We start from the raw sequence: 19,016 nt of genomic DNA, 5'->3' as shown, positions 1-19,016 counted from the left end.
TCCTGAGGTCTGTATACCATCCATGACTTTTTTAATTCGTGAGCTCGTGCCACGAGTAGGCAATGAACCCTGGCACCCAACAGCAGAGCGGGAGCAGCCCACTGGGCACCAGGCAGAACCTCAGAGGCACATTGTGGATAAAACACCACACAGCTACCACATGAAGCCAAGAATCCCACATATGGGCACGATAAGAAGCAGAAACGCAAACAGGATTGAAATAGGGTGAAGGCGATGAGCTAAGCCAGCTGCCTCTGGAGCAGCGCCCTGGGCAGACGAAGGCACAGCAAGAACGGAAGGGTCCAGGGAACGATGGTGCTGGTAACGCATGAACTGACTGGGCTGGAAAGAACGTCAGAAAACACCGCAGCACAGGCCAGGGCCAACCTCCGCAAAACAGCCGTGCTCTGGGGAGAGAAATCGCTGCTCACCCCGCCCCACACAGGATTAATCCTCTTCTTTCCAGCTTCCCTAAAAAGAAGTCTTCAGGTCAACAGCATGTTTGCCCTTTTATCTAAATTCCCCATTAATTCAAAATACCCTTTGGAGAAAAAGAAACACAAAAGGCAACAGTTTTAATGCAACGCTTTTGGGGTGCCTCCTCTCCTTCGGGTGTACTTTACGATACCATCTAGCAGTACAGGATCACATACACCTACCGGGGAAGAAACAGATGGGGAGAGGGGAGGAAAAAAAACACAAATTCTTCAGTCCAGCATTTCCCAACATTTAAACCTGGAACTGAGACTTCTGACTTTTTAAACCAGTGGTTCTGGCACATGGAACATTTGTCACTGGGCAGCTGCACCAGATAGAACATCAGACTTTACAGTCAGGTTTAGGAATCAGAGCAAGAACAGAAAACTGAAAGTACAAAGCATTTTAGAGGGCAGTCACACACAACTACTGACCAAATTTTAACTAGTCAGACTCTATTCGACATGGGGTTTCAAGCAACACAGAATCAATTTGCAAAGTATCTTTGTGCTGTCCAGCCCATTCTCCGGGGACCAACAAGGGACCGGTGACGGTGTCTGAGAATATCCATCGTGTCACCCGCCCCAGCTCAGGGATCTGTTGCACAAGAACGCAGCCATGTGGGTTTTTTAAATACATGATTGTTTCTCACACAGGAGTATTTTACATGTCCAATACCCGACATAAAATGCAGAATTCACTACCTCATACTGGAAGTTTGTCACAAATGACAAATTCCAATCTCGGTAACGTGAGTGGGGCGCACAGGCGACTGCAATCAGTTACACGATACAGCTTTTGTAAGTTCAATAGTCACAACAGACCACATTACCTGAATTACACTGAGAGGTCTCTCAGGGCAACTTCCACTTTCCTGGGCTCGGTTCCTTCTTCAAACATTTACAGACAACCTAAAAAGATGGAGGGAAAACAAATAAAAATTAAAACCAGAACAAAACTTTTCTCCACAGGAAAATGACAACTGCCCCCATTTGCAGTTAGGACTGTGATGGTGCTGCCTTTGCCCCGACTGCGGCTCCCGTCAGTCCCGCGGAAGCGCGGCTGCAGGCGCCGCGTCCTGCGAGCACCTCTCGGCTGCCGGAGGAAAGCCCGAGGCACGGCCGCAGCGCCGGGGCCGCTCCCGCCGAGCACTGAGCGGGAGGGGCCGGGAGACCCGCCGGGCTCTCCGCAGGGTACGCGGGGCCCGCTCGGAGCACCGGCCGCGGCGGGCTGAGGCGCGGGGCTCCGGCCGGCGCCGCCGCCAACACCCGCGGGCGGGAGGGGCGGAACGCGGGCCCGCTGCCGCCGGCCCCCGCGCCCGGCCCGGGCACCCTCCCACCCGCGGGCGGTCGCGGTGCCCGCAGCGGGCCCGCCTCAGCCCCGCCGGCGCCCGCCGCGTCCCGCCGAGCACGCACCTCTGTGTCCCGCGGGCAGCGGGCAGGGGGTCCCGCGCCGCCCGGCACGGAGCGCGGGCTCCGGGCGCCGCTCGCTCCGGCCCCACGGGCACGGGCGGCCAAGCGCCTCAGCCGCCCCGCTCCAACGGTCCCCGGCCGCCTCGCGGCGCCCAGCCAATCCGAGCACGCCTCCGCAGGCACGCGCGCACTCTCGCCAATCTGATCCCGCGCCCGCCTCACCCCCTACGCCGCGGCCAGCCAATCGGCGGCCGAAGCGGTTAGCCCCGCCCCGTGCGACGCCTCTTGGCCGCCAATCACGAGGCGGACGCTGCTCCGGCGGCGGACGTGCGTGAGCGCACCTCGCGCGCTCCCTGCTCCTCTCAAGCCAATCGGCGGCCGAGGCCAGCGGGCCCCAGGCGCGCTCGCGCTCTCCAGCCAATCCGCGGCCGCCGCCTCGCGCGCTCCCGCCGCTGCCCCAGCGCGCGCCGGCGGCGGCTCGCAGCGCCCCCACGTGGGGCTGAGGGGGCGGCCGTGCCCGGAGCGGCGGCACCGCGGGCCCGGGGAGGCGGCTGCGGAGCCGGCAAACGGCCGCAGGTAACGGAGGGAGACCCGCCCGGGGAGCCGGGGAACGCGCGGCTCGGGTAGAGCGCCCCGCGGTGCTGCTGCAGCGCCTCGGCCGCGTCAGTGCTGCGGTGGGAGCGGAGCATCTCCCGTGTGAGGAAAGGCTGAGGGAGCTGGGGCTCTGGAGCTGGACAAGAGGAGACTGAGGGGGGACTCATTCCTGGGGATCAATATGGAAAGGGGGAGTGTCAGGAGGATGGAGCCAGGCTCTTCTGGTGACAACCAGGGACAGGACAAGGGGCAATGGGTGCAAACTGGAACACAGGAGGTTCCACTGCAAGAGGAGAAGCAACTTGTTGGGGTGAGGGTGGCAGAGCCTGGCCCAGGCTGCCCAGGGGGTTGTGGAGTCTCCTTCTGTGCAGACATTCCAACCCGCCTGGACACCTTCCTGTGTAACCTCATCTGGGTGTTCCTGCTCCATGGGGGGATTGCACTGCATGAGCTTTCCAGGGCCCCTCAACCCTGGCACTCTGGGGTTCTGTGGTCCTGGGGTTGTACCCCCAGCACCCTGGCGGGGCAGCTCAGGCTGCCGGGGAAACGTGCACTCGAAGGATGTGTCGCTTGTTCCCCAGGAGCCTCTGAGAGCACCTGCTGCATCCTGCAGCACAGGAACAGCTGTTTCCCAAGTGACAGTGTCCCCTGCTCCGTCCTTGGCCATCGGTGCCGGGCTGGATAACGCTGTTGCACAGCGATCATCTGTGTTAGAGAATCATAGAAACACTTCCATTGGAAGAGACACTCAGAGTCATTGAGTCCAGCCATACGCCAACCGACTGTGGCACTGCCCCATGTCCTGAGAACCTCCTGTCTGTCTGTCCAGCCCTCCAGGGCTGGTGACTCCAGCACTGCCCTGGGCAGCCTGTTCAATGCCCCACAGCCCTTTGGGGAAGAAATTGTTCCCACATCCAACCTCAACCTCCCCTGGGCAACTTGAGGCCGTTTCCCCTCATCCTATCACTTGCTACTTGGGGGCAGAGACCAAGAGCCTGGCTTGCTGGCAACCGGGCGTTTTACAAGCAACGACAGCGATGACGAGCCCGTGAGTGTGTGTGGGCGGACGGGCCGGCCGCGTGTGCAGCGCCCTCTGCTCAGCCTCCCTGGGTGCAAATGCCGCGGCTGCTGCTGCAAAATGTTTTCTGTGCCCCTGGGGGAGGAACAGGATTCTTACATCACACGTGGCGTGTGTGGGTGGGAGACACTTTGCCGTGAGCCAAGAGGAAAATGAGAAGAAAAAGCGCTGCTTAGACGTTGTAGCTAGTGCTGCGTTGTTCACTCTGAGCTATATATCTGTAAGTGATAGGACGTGGTATTTCCCCCGAATCCTGAAGTCAGGCCCACGAGCAGCAGCAGAACCAGCCAGGCAGAGGTGCTGGGGAGGGTTGGTTTTGCTGGTGAATTCCATAGCAGCAGGACATAGGCATTGACACTGGGATTTGATGGTTCTGTTTAACCACTGAAGCAGTGAAGCAAATAATGTATTTTGGTGTGTATATCACAGTATCACAGTATGTTTGGGATTGGAAGGGACCTCAAAGGATCATCCAGTGCAATCCCCCCATGGAGCAGGAACACCCAGATGAGGTTACACAGGAAGGTGTCCAGGCGGGTTGGAATGTCTGCACAGAAGGAGACTCCACAACCCCCTGGGCAGCCTGGGCCAGGCTCTGCCACCCTCACCAGGAACAAGTTGCTTCTCAAATTGAAGTGGAACCTCCTGTGTTCCAGCTTGATCCCATTACCCCTTGTCCTACCATTGTTTGCCACCGAGAAGAGCCTGGCTCCATCCTCATGGCACTCACCCTTTATATATTTATAAACATTAATGAGGTCCCCCCTCAGTCTCCTCTTCTCCAAACTAAACTGCCCCAGCTCCCTCAGCCTTTCTTCATAAGGGAGATGCTCCACTCCCTTAATCATCTTTGTTGCCCTACGCTGGACCCTCTCCAGCAGTTCCCTGTCCTTCTGGAACTGAGGGGCCACAGCTGGACACAATATTCCAGGTGTGGTCTCCCCAGGGCAGAGCAGAGGGGCAGGAGAACCTCTCTGACCTACTGACCACCCCCTTCTAACCCACCCCAGGTACCATTGGCTTCCTGGCCACAAGGGCCCAGTGCTGGCTCATGGTCACCCTGCTGTCCCCAGGACCCCCAGGTCCCTTTCCCCTACACTGCTCTCTAATATGTAATTTCCCAACCTATACTGGAACCTGTGTTGTTCCTGCCCAGATGCAGGACTCTGCACTTGCCCTTGTTAAATTCCATTAGGTATATACAAGCTCCAGCCCAATTCCTGTTCTCCCAAACCTCCTCCAGGCAGTTCTCAGGTGGGACGGGGCCATTCCCGGTTGGCGGTTTGGACGGAATCACGGTTTTGTGCAGGCTGACAGGGTTTGGTGTGCAGGGGCCGTGCGGCCTCACGCCTGTGAGCGACGGGTTGTTCCTCCGAGTGCAGGACTTGGCAGCTTGGCAAGGTTCCTCTCTGCCCATTTTTCCAGCCTGCCGAGGCCATTCTAAATGGTGGCACCAGCATCTGGAGTGTCACCCGCTCCTCACAGTTTCCTGTCCTCTGCAGACGTGCTGGCATCGGACACTGTCATCAAATCACAGAATAGTTCGGCTGGCAAGGGACAGTTAAATCTCCCCCAGCCCCCCCTGCCATGACAGGGACATCTGCACCAGCTCCGGTTGCTCGGAGCCCCGTCCAGCCTGGCCTGGGATGTCTCCGGGGATGGGGCATCCCCACCTGCCCCCTCATGAAGATGTTCCCTGTCTGGACCCAGTACCGACCCCAGGGAACTCCACTAGTGACCTGTGCCACCGGTCGTTACCCGCTGAGGCTGGCAGCTCAGCCAGCGTTCGGGCCGCTCCGCTGTCCCCTCATCTGCCCTGTGCTCCACCAGTTTCTCCATCAGTGTGTGATGGGCGAGAGCTTGAACAGCTGTGCTGAAACCCAGGTACACAGCTGCCCTCATCACACGTGGCCCAGGTCGGTCATTTCCCTGCAGAAGGTGATGATGTTGGTCAGGCACGATTTTGTCTTCACTGGCCGCTCTCAATCACCTTCTTGCCTTTCTTCTGTTCCAGAATGGTTCCCAGACTCACTGCACCGCTTTCCCGGCACGGAGGAGGGGCTGGACCTGCCGTGCCCTTCCTGAGGGCACAAGTGACGTTTGCTTTGCCCAGGCCGCAGGGACACCCCAGATCCCCACGATCTGTCAGCCGGAGCTGGGAACGGCCTCGCGCTCGCACCAGCCGCTCCCGAGTCCTCCGGAACAGACTGTTCCCTTCTCACACGCTGTGGGTTGCTCAGCGAAAACAGGACAATATAGTCACGCTGCTGTGTACTTAGTCTCCTGGCTTAAAGCCTTTCTTTAACAGAGGGGAAAGCAAGGCCGGGCTGTGGCCCAAACCAAAGTCACTGCCTGGGAGAGGAGATGAATGGGTACCGTTTGCACAAAACTCTTTCCATTCCCTTGTGCTCTGGCAGCACAGTTGCCCCCGGGATGCTCAGGATTGCTCCATTCTCCGTCACCGCCTCTCCAAGCCATTCCAGGGAAAACGTTTTAAAAAGAGGAACTGCAGCAAAAGTGCGGAGGATATTTCTGCAGCCAAACAGCAGCGGACAGTGTGCGGAGAGGGCGCGTCCTTACGTACAGTGCACCGGAGTAGTCTCGGGACAATGAGCTGGGTATGAGCAGGAGAGGTTTGTGCCGCGGTGCGAAGGCGGCGGCCGTACCCCGGTGGGGTCCCCGCCTGGGGTCTCAGGACGCTCTGCACACACAGCGGGCTCCTCTGCTTGGCCTGGGCGCCGGGAGCCACTTCCTGACTGGGACTGGAGGTTATTCCGTTAGATAAGACAGACGTTTAAGCAGGTGCAGGGGTAGATAAGGGGTTTATGGGTGCTAACAGTGCCATGTTGGGTGAATAAAGAGACTTTTAAATGCCTGTATCTTTGTAAACGGAGCCCTCTGAGCAGGATTCTTATCAGCTGGCTTGAGAAACCTTGAACTGAGGTAGATCAGCCTGCTGTGGACACCCAGATCCCCCCACGCGGCTAGCGGGGCGCCTTCGGGCAGCGGTTCTTGCGGTGACATGTGCTCTGGACTGCCTGCGCTGGCTGTGGGAACCCTGGCTGTGCGGCTGGGACGCGGAGGTCAGAGGCGCCGCGGCACGGCCGGTGAATCCCGCCGCGTCGGTCGTGGTGCCGGCAGCAGCGCGGGGCACAGCCCGGCCCTGCCGGGGCAGCTGCCGAAGGGCCGCGGCACCACCCGCCCAGCGCGGCCAGTTACTGCCCTGCTCTGCGGAACTGCAGCGTCGCGGACCCGCGGTTACCCGAATGCCCTGTGAGACGTTGCGCTGTGCCACGGAGCGACAGCGTTTGAAATGAAACACTGTGGCGCTGGAGGTGGATCGAGACAGCACAGCGCGAGTGTCCGTGGAAAGCAGAGGCAACGTATGAGCTTGAGAAAAGCCCGGCTGTGCGCTCAGCCTGCCGACTGCCCTGACCCCCCTGCCTTCACACACAGCTTTGCTGCTCTGCGGTCCGTGCATTCCATGAGCTCTCCTTATATTTAATAAACCAGGGAGTAATTAGGGTGAGAAGGAACCTCTGGAGCTCACCGTGGTTCATGTGGTTCCTCGCGTGAGGAGCAGATCCATGGAGACAGCTTTGAAGTTACATCAGGCTGTTCCAGTCTGGTTTTAAGAGAGTTTTCTCCCTCTGGAGTTTCTGGTTTATTTAAGTTACAGATGTAAAGTTAAAACTTAAATTAAGCTGATAAAGAAGAGGGGCGGCTGTTGGTGAGGGTCGTCACTCCTGCACTTTGTGTCTCTTTTGGCTGACGGACTTTCCTTTTAAAAACCCCTCTGGCTTCTTTCAATACCAAAGCGACTCGGTGCTTCCTCATCCATAGCTGAAGGAGATGCTGTTTCCCAGCGTTTCCATTTGCACTTGGTGACACACGCTTTAAAACATCCTGTATGGCTGAGAATTCAATTTACCATCACCAGGGTGAAATTCATGCTGTTTCGCTAAATGGCCTTTTCCTGCTTTGTTTTCCGGACCAGGGGTAACAGGCGCCTGCAGAACCTGCTGCTGTACGAGTGAGCGAGAGGCAGAATGTGCTGCCCTCAAGACGTGAATCTGAACACAGCACCGATGCTTAGAAATGCCCCACTGGCCTTTGCAGCTGCTTCTCATTGTCACCGCCCGAAAGCCCCCGCGTAGGGAATCTAGATATTAGAAATGGATGTTCCCTTCAGTTTGTGCACGTGCAAGTTCATTTCGTATCTGTGGGCAAGGACACGTGCGTCAAGAGGAGAGTAAAACCCTACAGATCCGTCCTGTCCAAACGTCATTCTCCTTTAGTGGCGGATAAGCGGCTCGGAGCCGGTAATGTCACACAGGTCCCGCAAGCGCCCAGTGTTCCTGCGCCAGCTGCAGAACCAGCTGCACAACGGCAGCAGAGGAGGCTGCAGACGCTCTCCTGTGGAACGGGCTCTGGTGGTCAGTCCGGGCGGAGGTTCCGTCAGGAGGACGTGCTTAGCGGTCCCCAGCGGTGCGACTCCATTAAAACAACAGGAAACCGGGCACAGGAGATAGTTCCTTCTCATTGACATCTGCAGCTTCGGCGGCGTCACACTCCATCCAGTCCTGAACAGAACACCAGAGGGAAAGGAAAGCTCCATGGTGCCACCTCGGACCCCAGCACAAGCTGTCGAAGGAACAAACCCAAGCACAAGGGTAGATGGTTGTAGGACCGACCTTGGTGGGCTGCACGGGGAACACAAGAGCGCTGATCACACACCGTGCAGAAACACTGTGTGTGCGGAACACCGTGGGACGGTTGGAACCCTTCCGGTGAGGAACAGGCTGAGCGCACGGCCGGCGCTGTTCACACTGACAGCACGTGGCTGCGGTGAACAGCAATAGTGGGACAGAGCAACATGTAACGAATAGAAGAGCTGAAAGAGCGGTGCCGAGGGCACGGCATCTCTTTAAATGCAGGCGCGACAGTGAAAGGAATATTTTAAACACTCGTAAGAATTATTGAGCTCTAAAATGAAGTGGTTTGTTGAAGGATATTATCTGCACATTCCTGTTGACATCTGAAAAAGATACACATTTGTCCGTGTGCTGAAGAACCACTGTATTGTACATTCCTGTATAAAGCAGGTAGATTTACATGACAAGAAGAGGGACGGAATGTGCAGTAAGGCACAAGGCACGGGGCCGCTTTGCGTGTCCAGGCGCCGCCACCTCCTCAGGCTCACGGGTCCGCAAGTGACGCCCACAGACGGCTGTTTCGGCTCTCGGGGCCCTCCCAGCGCTGCCGCGCTGGGGCGGAACCTGCACAGCAAAATGGGTCACGCTGCCAAACCGCCTGTGCCAGAACGCAGAGCCGAGGAGGCAGCAGCCGCGCTGGGCCCGGGCGCCCTGACCCCGGCTGCCACCCAACCGCGGGCCGCACCTGGAACTGCAAGGTGCGGCGTCACCAGGAGCCCCAGGTGAAGCGGGGCCTGCTATGGACACGTAGCTAAAATACACCTGGGTGTCCATACGTACGGCCGCACAGCCCCATACACACCTACACACCCCCAGCAGCGTGTGTCCATATGTACAGCCGCACAGCCCCATACACACCTACACACCCCCAGCAGCGTGTGTCCATACGTACAGCCGCACAGCCCCTACAGACCTACACACCCCCAGCAGGACGTATAGCGCAGCTGCCTATGGAGTGAAGCCCCTTGGTGTGCGAGGAGCAGGGCAGGACAAGCTGTGTGCGGGGTTTGTTCTGTCGAGGTCTCCAGCAGTGACTGTAGCGGGATACACCACCCGTTGCCGTTGCAGGTTTGGGTTTGTACTTTCCGAGCCTGACGTGGGACTGTTTCTCCGTTTCCCGCACCGTTTCCTTCCCCGCGAGTCCCAGTGACACAGAGCGGCCGGGAGCGGCTCCCGCCGGGCTCCTGCGGGTGCTTGTGTGCGTGACAACCGCGGGAATCTCCTGGGAGATTCATCCCCCTCTCCATAGGGATTGGTGTCCCCCCTCTCCATAGGGATTGGTGTCCCCCCTCTCCATAGGGATTGGTGTGCCATCCTCTCCATAGGGATTGGTGTCCCCCCTCTCCATAGGGATTGGTGTGCCATCCTCTCCATAGGGATTGGTGTCCCCCCTCTCCATAGGGATTGGTGTCCCCCCTCTCCATAGGGATTGGTGTGCCATCCTCTCCATAGGGATTGGTGTCCCCCCTCTCCATAGGGATTGGTGTGCCATCCTCTCCATAGGGATTGGTGTCCCCCCTCTCCATAGGGATTGGTGTCCCCCCTCTCCATAGGGATTGGTGTGCCATCCTCTCCATAGGGATTGGTGTCCCCCCTCTCCATAGGGATTGGTGTCCCCCCTCTCCATAGGGATTGGTGTCCCCCCTCTCCATAGGGATTGGTGTGCCATCCTCTCCATAGGGATTGGTGTCCCCCCTCTCCATAGGGATTGGTGTCCCCCCTCTCCATAGGGATTGGTGTGCCATCCTCTCCATAGGGATTGGTGTGCCATCCTTCTCTCCATAGGAATTGGTGTAACATCCTTCTCTCCACAGGGATTTGTGGATTTGTGTCCACCCTCTCCATAGGGATTTGTGTCCCACTTCTCCATAGGGATTTGTGTTCCCCCCCCTCCATAACGATTTGTGTTCTCTCTCCATAGGTATTTGTGTTCTCTCTCCATAGGGATTTGTGTTCCCCCCTCTCCGTAGGGATTTGTGTTCTCTCCCCATAGGGATTTTTGTCCCCCCCATTCTCTCCACAGGGATTTGTGGATTTGTGTCCCCCCCACTCCATAGGGATGTGTGCTCTCTCTCCATAGGGATTTGTGTTCCCCCCTCTCCATAGGTATTTGTGCTCTCTCTCCATATGGATTTGTGTCCCCCCTCTCCATAGGGATGTGTGCTCTGTCTCCATAGGGATGTGTGCTCTCTCTCCATAGGGATTTGTGTCCCCCCTCTCCATAGGGATGTGTGCTCTCTCTCCATAGGGATTTGTGTCCCCCCTCTCCATAGGGATGTGTGCTCTCTCTCCATAGGGACGTGTGCTCTGTCTCCATAGGGACGTGTGCTCTGTCTCCGCAGGGACTCGTGTTCCCGCGCTCCACAGCGCTGCTGCAGCATCAGCCGCCGGCTGAGGGGCCCCGCGGATCCTTCCCAGGAGCTTTGGTCTCCAACAGCCGCAGCGCACCATCCCCTGCAGGGGTTTCTCACCAACAGCGTCAAACACGACCCGCGGTGACAGTTTCCTTGGAACCGCTGCACTCTGGTGTCTGAACTCCCAAAGCACCGTACGATGCTCACACAACAAACCGAGCTACTTATCACAACGGCGGCGGCACAGCGACCGGAGCCGCTCGGGCGCTGGTTTTGCTGAGGAGCTTCGGCAGCGCCCCTTTGGCTGTGCCGGCAGCGGTGCCGGGGTACGACACGCACCCCGCTCGCGCTCACCACGGGTCGTTCCGGGCGGTTTGGAGGCGACACGAGCGAATATTAACGGAAACACAGACAGGAGCGGGACCGAGAACCGTCCTGTGTGCTCCGAACTGCCGAACCCTCCCGCACCGCACCGCACCGCACCGCCCTGCCCGGCCCCGGCGCTGCCTCCTCCCACCCCCTTCACGGCTTAAACATCGTTACATGCTCAGTCCAACAGCTCAAATACTTTTTAATACATTGAAAATGTAAAATAAAGAATATATGAAGTACATACAGTATATATATACAGATTTCAAATACTTAAAATTCTTATGTAAAATATGATTTTTCTATATTATTTGTGTAAAAATACATTTTAAAATGGTGTCGACTCGATTTTTCTGTACATACCCTCTATTCCAATTTAAATCCCTTTTAAAAAGGCAAAAGACAGACAGAGGTCCAGTATCGTCTAAACTGTGTTTTCAGGCCAGCTGGCAGAACAAGAAAGCGCGTAGGAAACAGTCTTGGATTTCCTCCTGTTGACAATTCCCATTTTTATTGCATGAGTGGAAAAACTGACTCTTTTCAGTTCTCCTGTAATAAAAGTGTCCTTGGCCTTGCTGAGAAACCGCACGCCCCGCTACCCTGTTGATCGACTTCGTAAACCATCCTTTGCCTGTTTCTTTTTTACAGTTACTAAAATATATATTACTTAAAATATATTACTGTAAGCTCTTAAAATTGATCTTCAGTTATATCAAATGTATAGCGTTAAAAAAAATACAAACAAATACAATTCTGGCTATCGATGTCGCGGGGGCCACCGCAGGGGCCGAGGGCGACGCCGGCGCTGCCATGACCAGCGGCTTCCCCGGTGCCATGTGGTAGTTACACAGCCACCGTGCCCTTCGGCTGCGCAATCGCCACGCGTGGCTTCGGGGCCGGAGCCTCCGCGGGTCACACTGACCATGGGCTGGAGCCTCCTGCGGGTCACACCGACCACGGGTCACGCCGACCACGGGTCACGCCGACCCCCTGGGACCGTCCTGGCGCGGGTGACTCGTGGGTCACACCGACCCCCTGGGACCGTCCTGGCGCGGGTGACTCGGCCAGAACCCGCTGCTGGTTCCCACCCCCACCACAACGAGCCAGCTCCCCGAGCAGCGCGGCTGCCGAGCACCCTGGTCTGTGATCCAAGAAGGGACGTCGAGATGTGACACTAAACTCGTCCCCATGGCTCCCAATCCATGTCCACAGCTCAGCTCGTTTGTCGAGCCGTGTTCGCGCCCCCACCAACAACCTGACCGGGGGATTTGTGCGCTGGAACCTCAAACTCCATCGAGCTGTATTTCTAGTTCTCACGCTGCAGGACTTGGATGTGGCCTGAGAGGGAAAATTTCAATCCAAGTATCTTTTCTTACTCAAGTCGCTTTTACTGCCGCAAACTTTGTTTGACATTAGACTTTGAGAAGGTTTTACCTTAGGTTATATGTCAGTATTTACTATAGTGCTATTAAATTACTTCCTGGGGAGGCAAAGTCTGCTGTTCTGAGCCATGTCGCGCCATCCCTTGGTGTGCGAGCGCGGGGTTTATGTGCCGGCAGGAGGGCGATGCTGGGAGGAGCGGAGCCGCAGCAGCTCAATTTCCCCTCAAACCCGACCCGACCTCACCTGTAAGTGCTTATTACACCCAGCCCCGTCATTTCTAACGATTTCCTAACGACTTAATGCCCCCTTGCGAACCTGTGGAGGTGGTTCCATCAGGCTGCACCCAGTGGCTCAAAGCATTGGTGAAAACCAAAGACATGCAGTTAAAAGAATTTATTGTCTTAAAAAGGAACAGAACAAAAGTAGCCCAAGAAAAGTGCTGATCCATTGAAGATCCCTAAGGCACTGAGCAGGCTGAGAGCCCCGTCACTGCGCAAGGTGCGTGCGTGGTCCCACACGAGGCCGGAGCCACCGTGGTCTCCTCGCGGTGGGACAGTGACGGCTGTGTGATGGAGCGGCTGAGGGACCTGGGGGTTCACTGGAGAACAGGAGCTGAGGGGAGACCTTCTGATCTCTGAACTGCCTGAAAGGAGCTTGGAGCCAGGGGGGTCGGGCTCTGCTCCCCAGGAACAAGCGCCAGGAGCAGAGGAAACGGCCTCAAGTTGCCCAGGGGAGGTTGGGGTTGGATGTGGGAACAATTTCTTCCCCAAAGGGCTGTGGGGCATTGAACAGGCTGCCCAGGGCAGTGCTGGAGTCACCAGCCCTGGAGGGCTGGACAGACGGACAGGAGGTTCTCAGGACATGGGGCAGGGACAGGGTGGGTTATGGTTGGACTCCATGACCTTGAAGGTCTTTTCCAACCAAAATGATTCTATGATTCTATGATCTTCTCTTTCCCCCTTTAATGCCGCCTTGTCAGGCAAGAAAAATGACAGCGACCAAAGCCGAGGTGTGAACAGAACTGATCCAACTGTGCCAGCGAAACCTCTTCGCTCTCAGTTCAGGCAAGAACAACTTGTCCAGTTCAGTTTGTATCAATCTCGAATGGGGTTGTGGTGGGGGATCCGAGACCGGGGGAATGCGTGTCTGGGGACGGCGCTGCTGAACCCTTCCGTGCCCGGACACGGGCTGAGCTGGCAAGGGACCGACCCTGTTCCCAGCACCGCGCAGCTCCGCAGGGAAACTGGGGTCATTCGGTGTGGGGTTTGGGATGTTTTTTTGAGATTTCCGTTACAGATTGAAAAAAAAGGACTTTCTTTCTAATCCTTAAATGCTCTGTGCCACCGGCTGGCTGAGCAGAGATGCAGAACTAGAAAGTGGGGGTCACTGCTCCCCCATCAATTCACCACGAGCACAACAGACCAGGATGCGCGGCAGCTCTGGCCGACAGACCCGCTCACGCTGCCGGGAGGACCCGGCGCTCGCCGGACGGGGACGGAAATGGAAATGTGCTGGGATTAACTCCGCAGCTCTTCTCTTTACCGTTACCCGCTCCTTGCACACACACCCCGCTCCAGCGGCCGTGCCGGGGTCACCGGCAGCGTGGGCGGCTCCGGCGAGGGGACAACGCCGCGGCGCAGCCCGCGGCAGAGAGGAGGAAAGGCTGAGGAGCGCAAACCACTGTCCCACCTCTCCTCTTAATATTGCTTCATTTTAAAAAGGCCTTTGGATTAAAAGTGAATTCAGTGCTTTTCCATCAAAAAGACACAGATCAGTCACCTGACCGGGATGCGACAACGCGGGGCTGGAGGGGACCGGCGACCCTCGTGTTGTTTCGGAAGAGAAACGACACCCAGAGTCTCGGTGAGACACGGACACGCCCCAACACATCAAACCGCAGCTCGGCGCTTCCCTGGCCAGCCTGCGGCCGTTCCTCCCGCAGGAACGGAACCGCTTTGTAACGGCTTTAACTCTGATTGATCAAAGGGGACGATGTGTGAGCAGGGACAGCGAGGACGAGCGTCACCCTCTGTGTCCCGCCGCGGCGGCGGTGCAGCCCCGCAGCTCGGCTGAGCACGGCCCACGCTGCGCCACGCCGGCTCGGTACCCGGACACACCGAGATCCGCTGAGGGCTGACGGGGAGGCCCAACAGACACGCGTCCTCCTGTCCCCGCACTTCATTAAACAGAGACCTACAGAAATGAGAGGCCTGACTGCCGGGGGCTGGTGGGGCACAGGAACCGTCCCAAGAGCAGCGCGACCACGGGTGACAGCTCTGCCCGTCACCGCCACCACGTGCAGTGACAGCTCTGCCCATCACTGCCACCACGTGTGGTGACAGCTCTGCCCGTCACCGCCACCACGTGCGGTGACAGCTCTGCCCGTCACCGCCACCACGTGTGGTGACAGCTCTGCCCGTCACCGCCACCACGTGCGGTGACAGCTCTGCCCATGACCACCACCACGTGCGGTGACAGCGAGGGGTCGGCGCTTCCCAGCTCACTGGAAACGCCTCCAACAGGAGGTTCCTGCTGGTCCAACAATCCGGAAACGCAACACAGCTCAGCACATGCGTGACCTCTGCTTTAAACGGATCTGGGATTACTGGTATCGGGTACCGGGCTGGTTTAGCGATTTAAATTCTGGAATCCTATGGTTAGTACAGTTGCCTTTTTCAGTATTCACCAGTAGCAAACGGGGACACCAGGTCAGTGCCCTGACCCGAGAGGACGGGGCATGCACACCGGAACACCAGCCAATATTGCACAGCGCGGTCACAGCCCAGCGGCCATGACGGGAAAGGCTGGGACGACGTTAATGCCTTCCAATGGGAAACGTTTCAGCTGAAACGTGAGCGGCAGAGGTGACCCCCGGGGGCTCCGTGCTCTGCCAGCGCTCAGCACAGACACCTCAGCTCTGGATTATCCCGTTCTCCTCTTCGTGCAGAGGACAAAAGGCTACAGTTTGAGTGGGGGCTTGTCCCCCGCCTGGCGCAGAGCTCAGCACGTGCCGGGGAGCGGGCTGCGCTTAATCGAACTACAGCTCAAACACCACCTCTCCTAAAAGACTGAAAAAATATCTTTAAACAAAATAATGTGACATATTTACAGAATTCCTTAAGTGCAAACTCTTGTCACAATTCACGCAGTTGAGCGCAGTTTAGACTCACTGTACAAGAAGGTGCTCTTTCTTTAATGAAAGAAGGACTCTACTCTCTATTCCTGATTCAGTAACGTGTCTCTTGTGCAAGGCAGTAATTTCCTGTTTCTTCCCAACGTAATTCCGAAAGCAAACCCCAGAGCCGCGCCGTGCTCCTCCCGCGCCGGGCTCGGTTACCGCACGACGAGGCAGGACACGCAGAGCTTGGAGGGCCCGATGCAGTCATCATGGCAGAAGGCGCCGCAGCCCTTGCACATGATCATGGCTTTCAACCTGCAGTAACATTTGGAGGGGGGATCCTCGGCGCCGCCGTCCTCCGTGAAGGCCTGGCCGGGGATGGGCTGCCCGTGGCCGCCGGAGCCGGCGGGGATGGCGGTGACAGTGACGGAGAAGGACATGACGTTGGCCATGCTGCTGGCCAGCTGGTTGCAGTCGGCCAGCCCCGTCATGAGCGAGCCCTGGCTCACGTCCGGCCCGGTGGACACGTTAATGGTGCCGCTGTAACTGGGCGCCAGGAGCTGCGCCGCCGCGGTCCCCGGCAGCTTCGGCGGCTGTGCGGGGTCCGGGGACGGGGCGGCAGCACCGAAACGCTCGGGGTTGCTCGGCGTTTTGCCCCGCATCGCCTGTGCCACTTGCTCCTGAGCGGCGTGAAGGAAATCTCGTGCCAGCGCGGTGCTGTCCAAGGCCTGCCCGTTCTCCCTGCCGACCGCCGCTTGCTGAGAGGCGGCCGCGTCCGTCGCTACCCCCTTTTTAGCGAGGGGGCTGTAATCCGGCGAACTTATGCTGTGTGATACCTGCTCTTTTTCACACCGGCCAGAGCCCTGGGGCTCCTCCTTTACACTGACCTGCTCCCGTTCGTCACCGGTGCTCTCGTCATCCTCCTCCCCTTCGTCGCTGCTGCTGTGGCCGCCCGGCCCTTCACATTCCCCAAACTCTGCTTTCGGGCCGTCAGCGGGGCTGTTCACACACACGCGGCTGTCGGGGTTCCAGAAGCCTCTCCTCAAACTCTCCGAGCCCCGGCCGTAGGTGGAGATGTTGAGCAGGTAATGCCCAGACATGGCGGGCTTGGACGTCCTCCTGCCCACGAAGCCCAGCACCAGCCTCTGGCTGGGGGAGCTGGTTTCCACCTGGAAGCCCGCGCGAGGGAGGCTCAGCTGGGAGGGCTGAAGGACGGGCAACAAATTCTGCCTCTGCACCCTCTTGATGAGGGTCTGCAGGATCTGCTCCTGCGTGGCTTTGCTGAGCGCCTCGTGGCACGGGTGCTGGTCCGGACCCGGCTCCTTTCCCGGGGGCGGTGGAAAGGTCCGTGGAATGTGCGGCAGGGGCCTGTTCTGGCAGAAGAGCTTCCCGAGCTGCTGGGGGGGGAAACTCGATTGCCTGTCGCCGCCCTCGGCTCCAGCGCCGTTCCCGGCTGCACTGGAAGCACTGGGTGCTGCTGCTGCTGCCCTTTTTTCTTCGTGAGAAGCTAGCGGGACGGTTTTCATCTCTGCTTTGGTGAGAGGCTTGGGCAGGATTTGCTCCAGAGGGACGTTCTTGCCTTGCAGAAGCTGCGTGACCAAAGGGTTGTTGGCAGGAATACTGGAGCTGGGTTTTGGGAGGGTTGCACTTGAGCTTGGACTTGTGTGAGTTTTAAGGCCTGGTGCTGCTGACACAGCGTTGGAGGGTGGGACAGACGTGACCCCGGCCTGGGCTCCCGAGCTGGCGGGTGTTCGTGAGGACACCAGGGGCGATGGACATTTGCTTTTGGAGACATCTGAGCTGCTCCCTCCCACGGCCGCGGGTGCCACCTTGGTTACGTTGCTGGCGTTGGCCGTGGACGCCGCGACGCCGAGCGCTCCGTCCCTGAGGGCTGGTGGCCCGCAGCCCTGGCCCGGAGCACATGGGGCTTTCTCCGGCCCATCCCCGCCACCAGCACGTGAGGAGCCTGGAGCCGCATCCGCAGCCGTGCTGGGGGCGCTCTGCCCGGTTCTGCCCGCGTTCTCTAGCGCCGATGCGGAGGAGGACGAGGAGCCGGTGCCTGTGGCAGCGGCGGGAGCTGCGGGCTGCAGCGCGGGGGTCTGCTGTAGTTGTGCTCTAGGACTGCGCGGGGCTGCCTGCTCTGCGGCCTGGGTCTCCATGTGGGTGGGGGTCCCTGCGCAGTGGGGAAGAAACCTTCTCGAACCTCCCCCGCTTCCAGTTCCTGCCAGTTCCAGTGCTCTTCCTCCAGCTCCCGCCTGGCCGGCTCCCCCCGTTGCTGCGCTACTCTTGTCTGCTCCGCCGCCCGGAGGGGCCCCCCCGCCGCCCGGCCCAGGCCCCGGCACAGCCCCCCCGGCCGAGGCAGCGGCGGCGGCGGCTGCTCGCTGGGCCCGGGCCTGCTGGGCCTTGGCCTTGATGTCGGCCAAGGTTCTGGCCCCTCTGCGGCCCGGACTGGTGAGCGAGAGCGGGAAACATGCCCTGGGAGAGACCTGGCCCGCGGGAAATGGCATCGGGGAGATCCTGGACACGGGGATCTGCAACAGAGGAGAAGAGCACAGCTGAGACACGGCCAACAACGCACGACTTGAGGATCTACGTGTCTACAGTTTAGCTCTAGAGAAACCCCTTTGAGACCCCCCCGACCCCTCTGAGCCGGATCCCACAGCTGCGTGCGATCTCCCGCTGCCTCGCGCACCGCTGAACCCATGTCCCTTATTCCAAGCTCCATCCTTTATTCCTATGTCATTTATATCCTTTTCAACAGCCAACATTCTGCTCCTTTTGCGTTGCTTTGCTACCCCTGTGTGGTTACGCTTCCTCCTCAGTATCTTTATACACAGTAATGCTAATCTATTATCTGTAGGTAAAATGCCAATATTTCAGTCCTAAGCCACGTCCTCCTCTCCCCTCGTGGTTCGGTTCCCTCGCTGTACGTTTGTTCGCCCTGGAACGCAAGAGCTGAGAACTGGGCACTCGGGTTCGTGCTCCTCTGTCTCCACCGCCAAGATGTAAGCGAGTCTGTTCTAAGGTCACATCAGTGTCCATCTGTCCGCAACACCTGCTGCCCCCCGATTAACCAGGTCACCACTTGCTGGTTTCTGAGGAATGACAGGTCTTCTACCTTACAGGAGAAACTATCTTCAATCGTCCTTAAATGCACTCTATCACTAAATTAAATCCCATTTTTTTGACACTGGAAGGTCAAACGTTCTTCCTGCATGGCATTTCAGTTCTCTTTTATTGACAGTTTTCCCCCAGTTTTGTGTCACTAACAAATTTTATTAATGCTCTCCTCCCTTCATGCTGTACTTACTAACACAGTGACAATAATGAACTGTTCTTAAAACGACGTGTTTGTGTTCTTCCTAGTCTAAAAGAATCTTAATCAGAGAGATGAATTCCTAGGCCGTACAGAAATAGAGGAATCCCGCAGTTTTCCATTGACAACTCCTGCCCCAAACCAGGGAGCGGAACGTTAACCAGAGCAAATTCTGGTAGAAAACCGCAGACCTTATCCTG

The 19,016-nt window shown here is 58.0% G+C and overlaps 2 protein-coding genes and 1 long non-coding RNA gene across 14 annotated transcripts in view; 1 reads left to right on the top strand and 2 right to left on the bottom strand.

Moving 5' to 3' along the window:
- Positions 1-2,047, bottom strand: part of DTNB (dystrobrevin beta) — a 181,351-nt gene extending 179,304 nt beyond the window's left edge. For 4 of the 11 annotated variants that reach the window (XM_065055423.1, XM_065055425.1, XM_065055428.1 and 1 more), the window contains exons 1-2: positions 1,893-2,046; positions 1,310-1,388 (exon numbers count right to left, since the gene is read on the bottom strand). The gene's annotated coding sequence lies outside the window, so the exon portion shown is untranslated. Of the gene's footprint in view, positions 1-1,309; positions 1,389-1,892 lie in introns of all 11 variants that reach the window. The other 7 variants (XM_065055424.1, XM_065055426.1, XM_065055427.1 and 4 more) reach the window with 4 other exon arrangements.
- Positions 2,048-2,204: 157 nt separating this feature from the next.
- LOC135578951 (uncharacterized) lies at positions 2,205-6,454 on the top strand. Its single transcript, XR_010471046.1, has 2 exons — positions 2,205-2,465; positions 5,576-6,454. It is a non-coding gene; the product is annotated as an uncharacterized LOC135578951 (long non-coding RNA).
- A 4,730-nt stretch (positions 6,455-11,184) lies between these two features.
- Positions 11,185-19,016, bottom strand: part of ASXL2 (ASXL transcriptional regulator 2) — a 101,334-nt gene continuing 93,502 nt past the window's right edge. For both annotated transcript variants that reach the window (XM_065055405.1, XM_065055406.1), the window contains one exon: positions 11,185-18,031. In XM_065055405.1, the coding sequence (XP_064911477.1) occupies positions 15,716-18,031 (2,316 nt within the window). In that variant the 3' untranslated portion in view covers positions 11,185-15,715. The remainder of the gene's footprint in view (positions 18,032-19,016) is intronic.

The sequence above is a fragment of the Columba livia genome, chromosome 3 (assembly GCF_036013475.1).
Source record: "Columba livia isolate bColLiv1 breed racing homer chromosome 3, bColLiv1.pat.W.v2, whole genome shotgun sequence".
NCBI classification, from domain to species: domain Eukaryota; kingdom Metazoa; phylum Chordata; class Aves; order Columbiformes; family Columbidae; genus Columba; species Columba livia.
The sequence above is the reverse complement of the archived record's forward strand: the minus strand, read 5'-3'. Positions and strand labels throughout refer to the sequence as shown.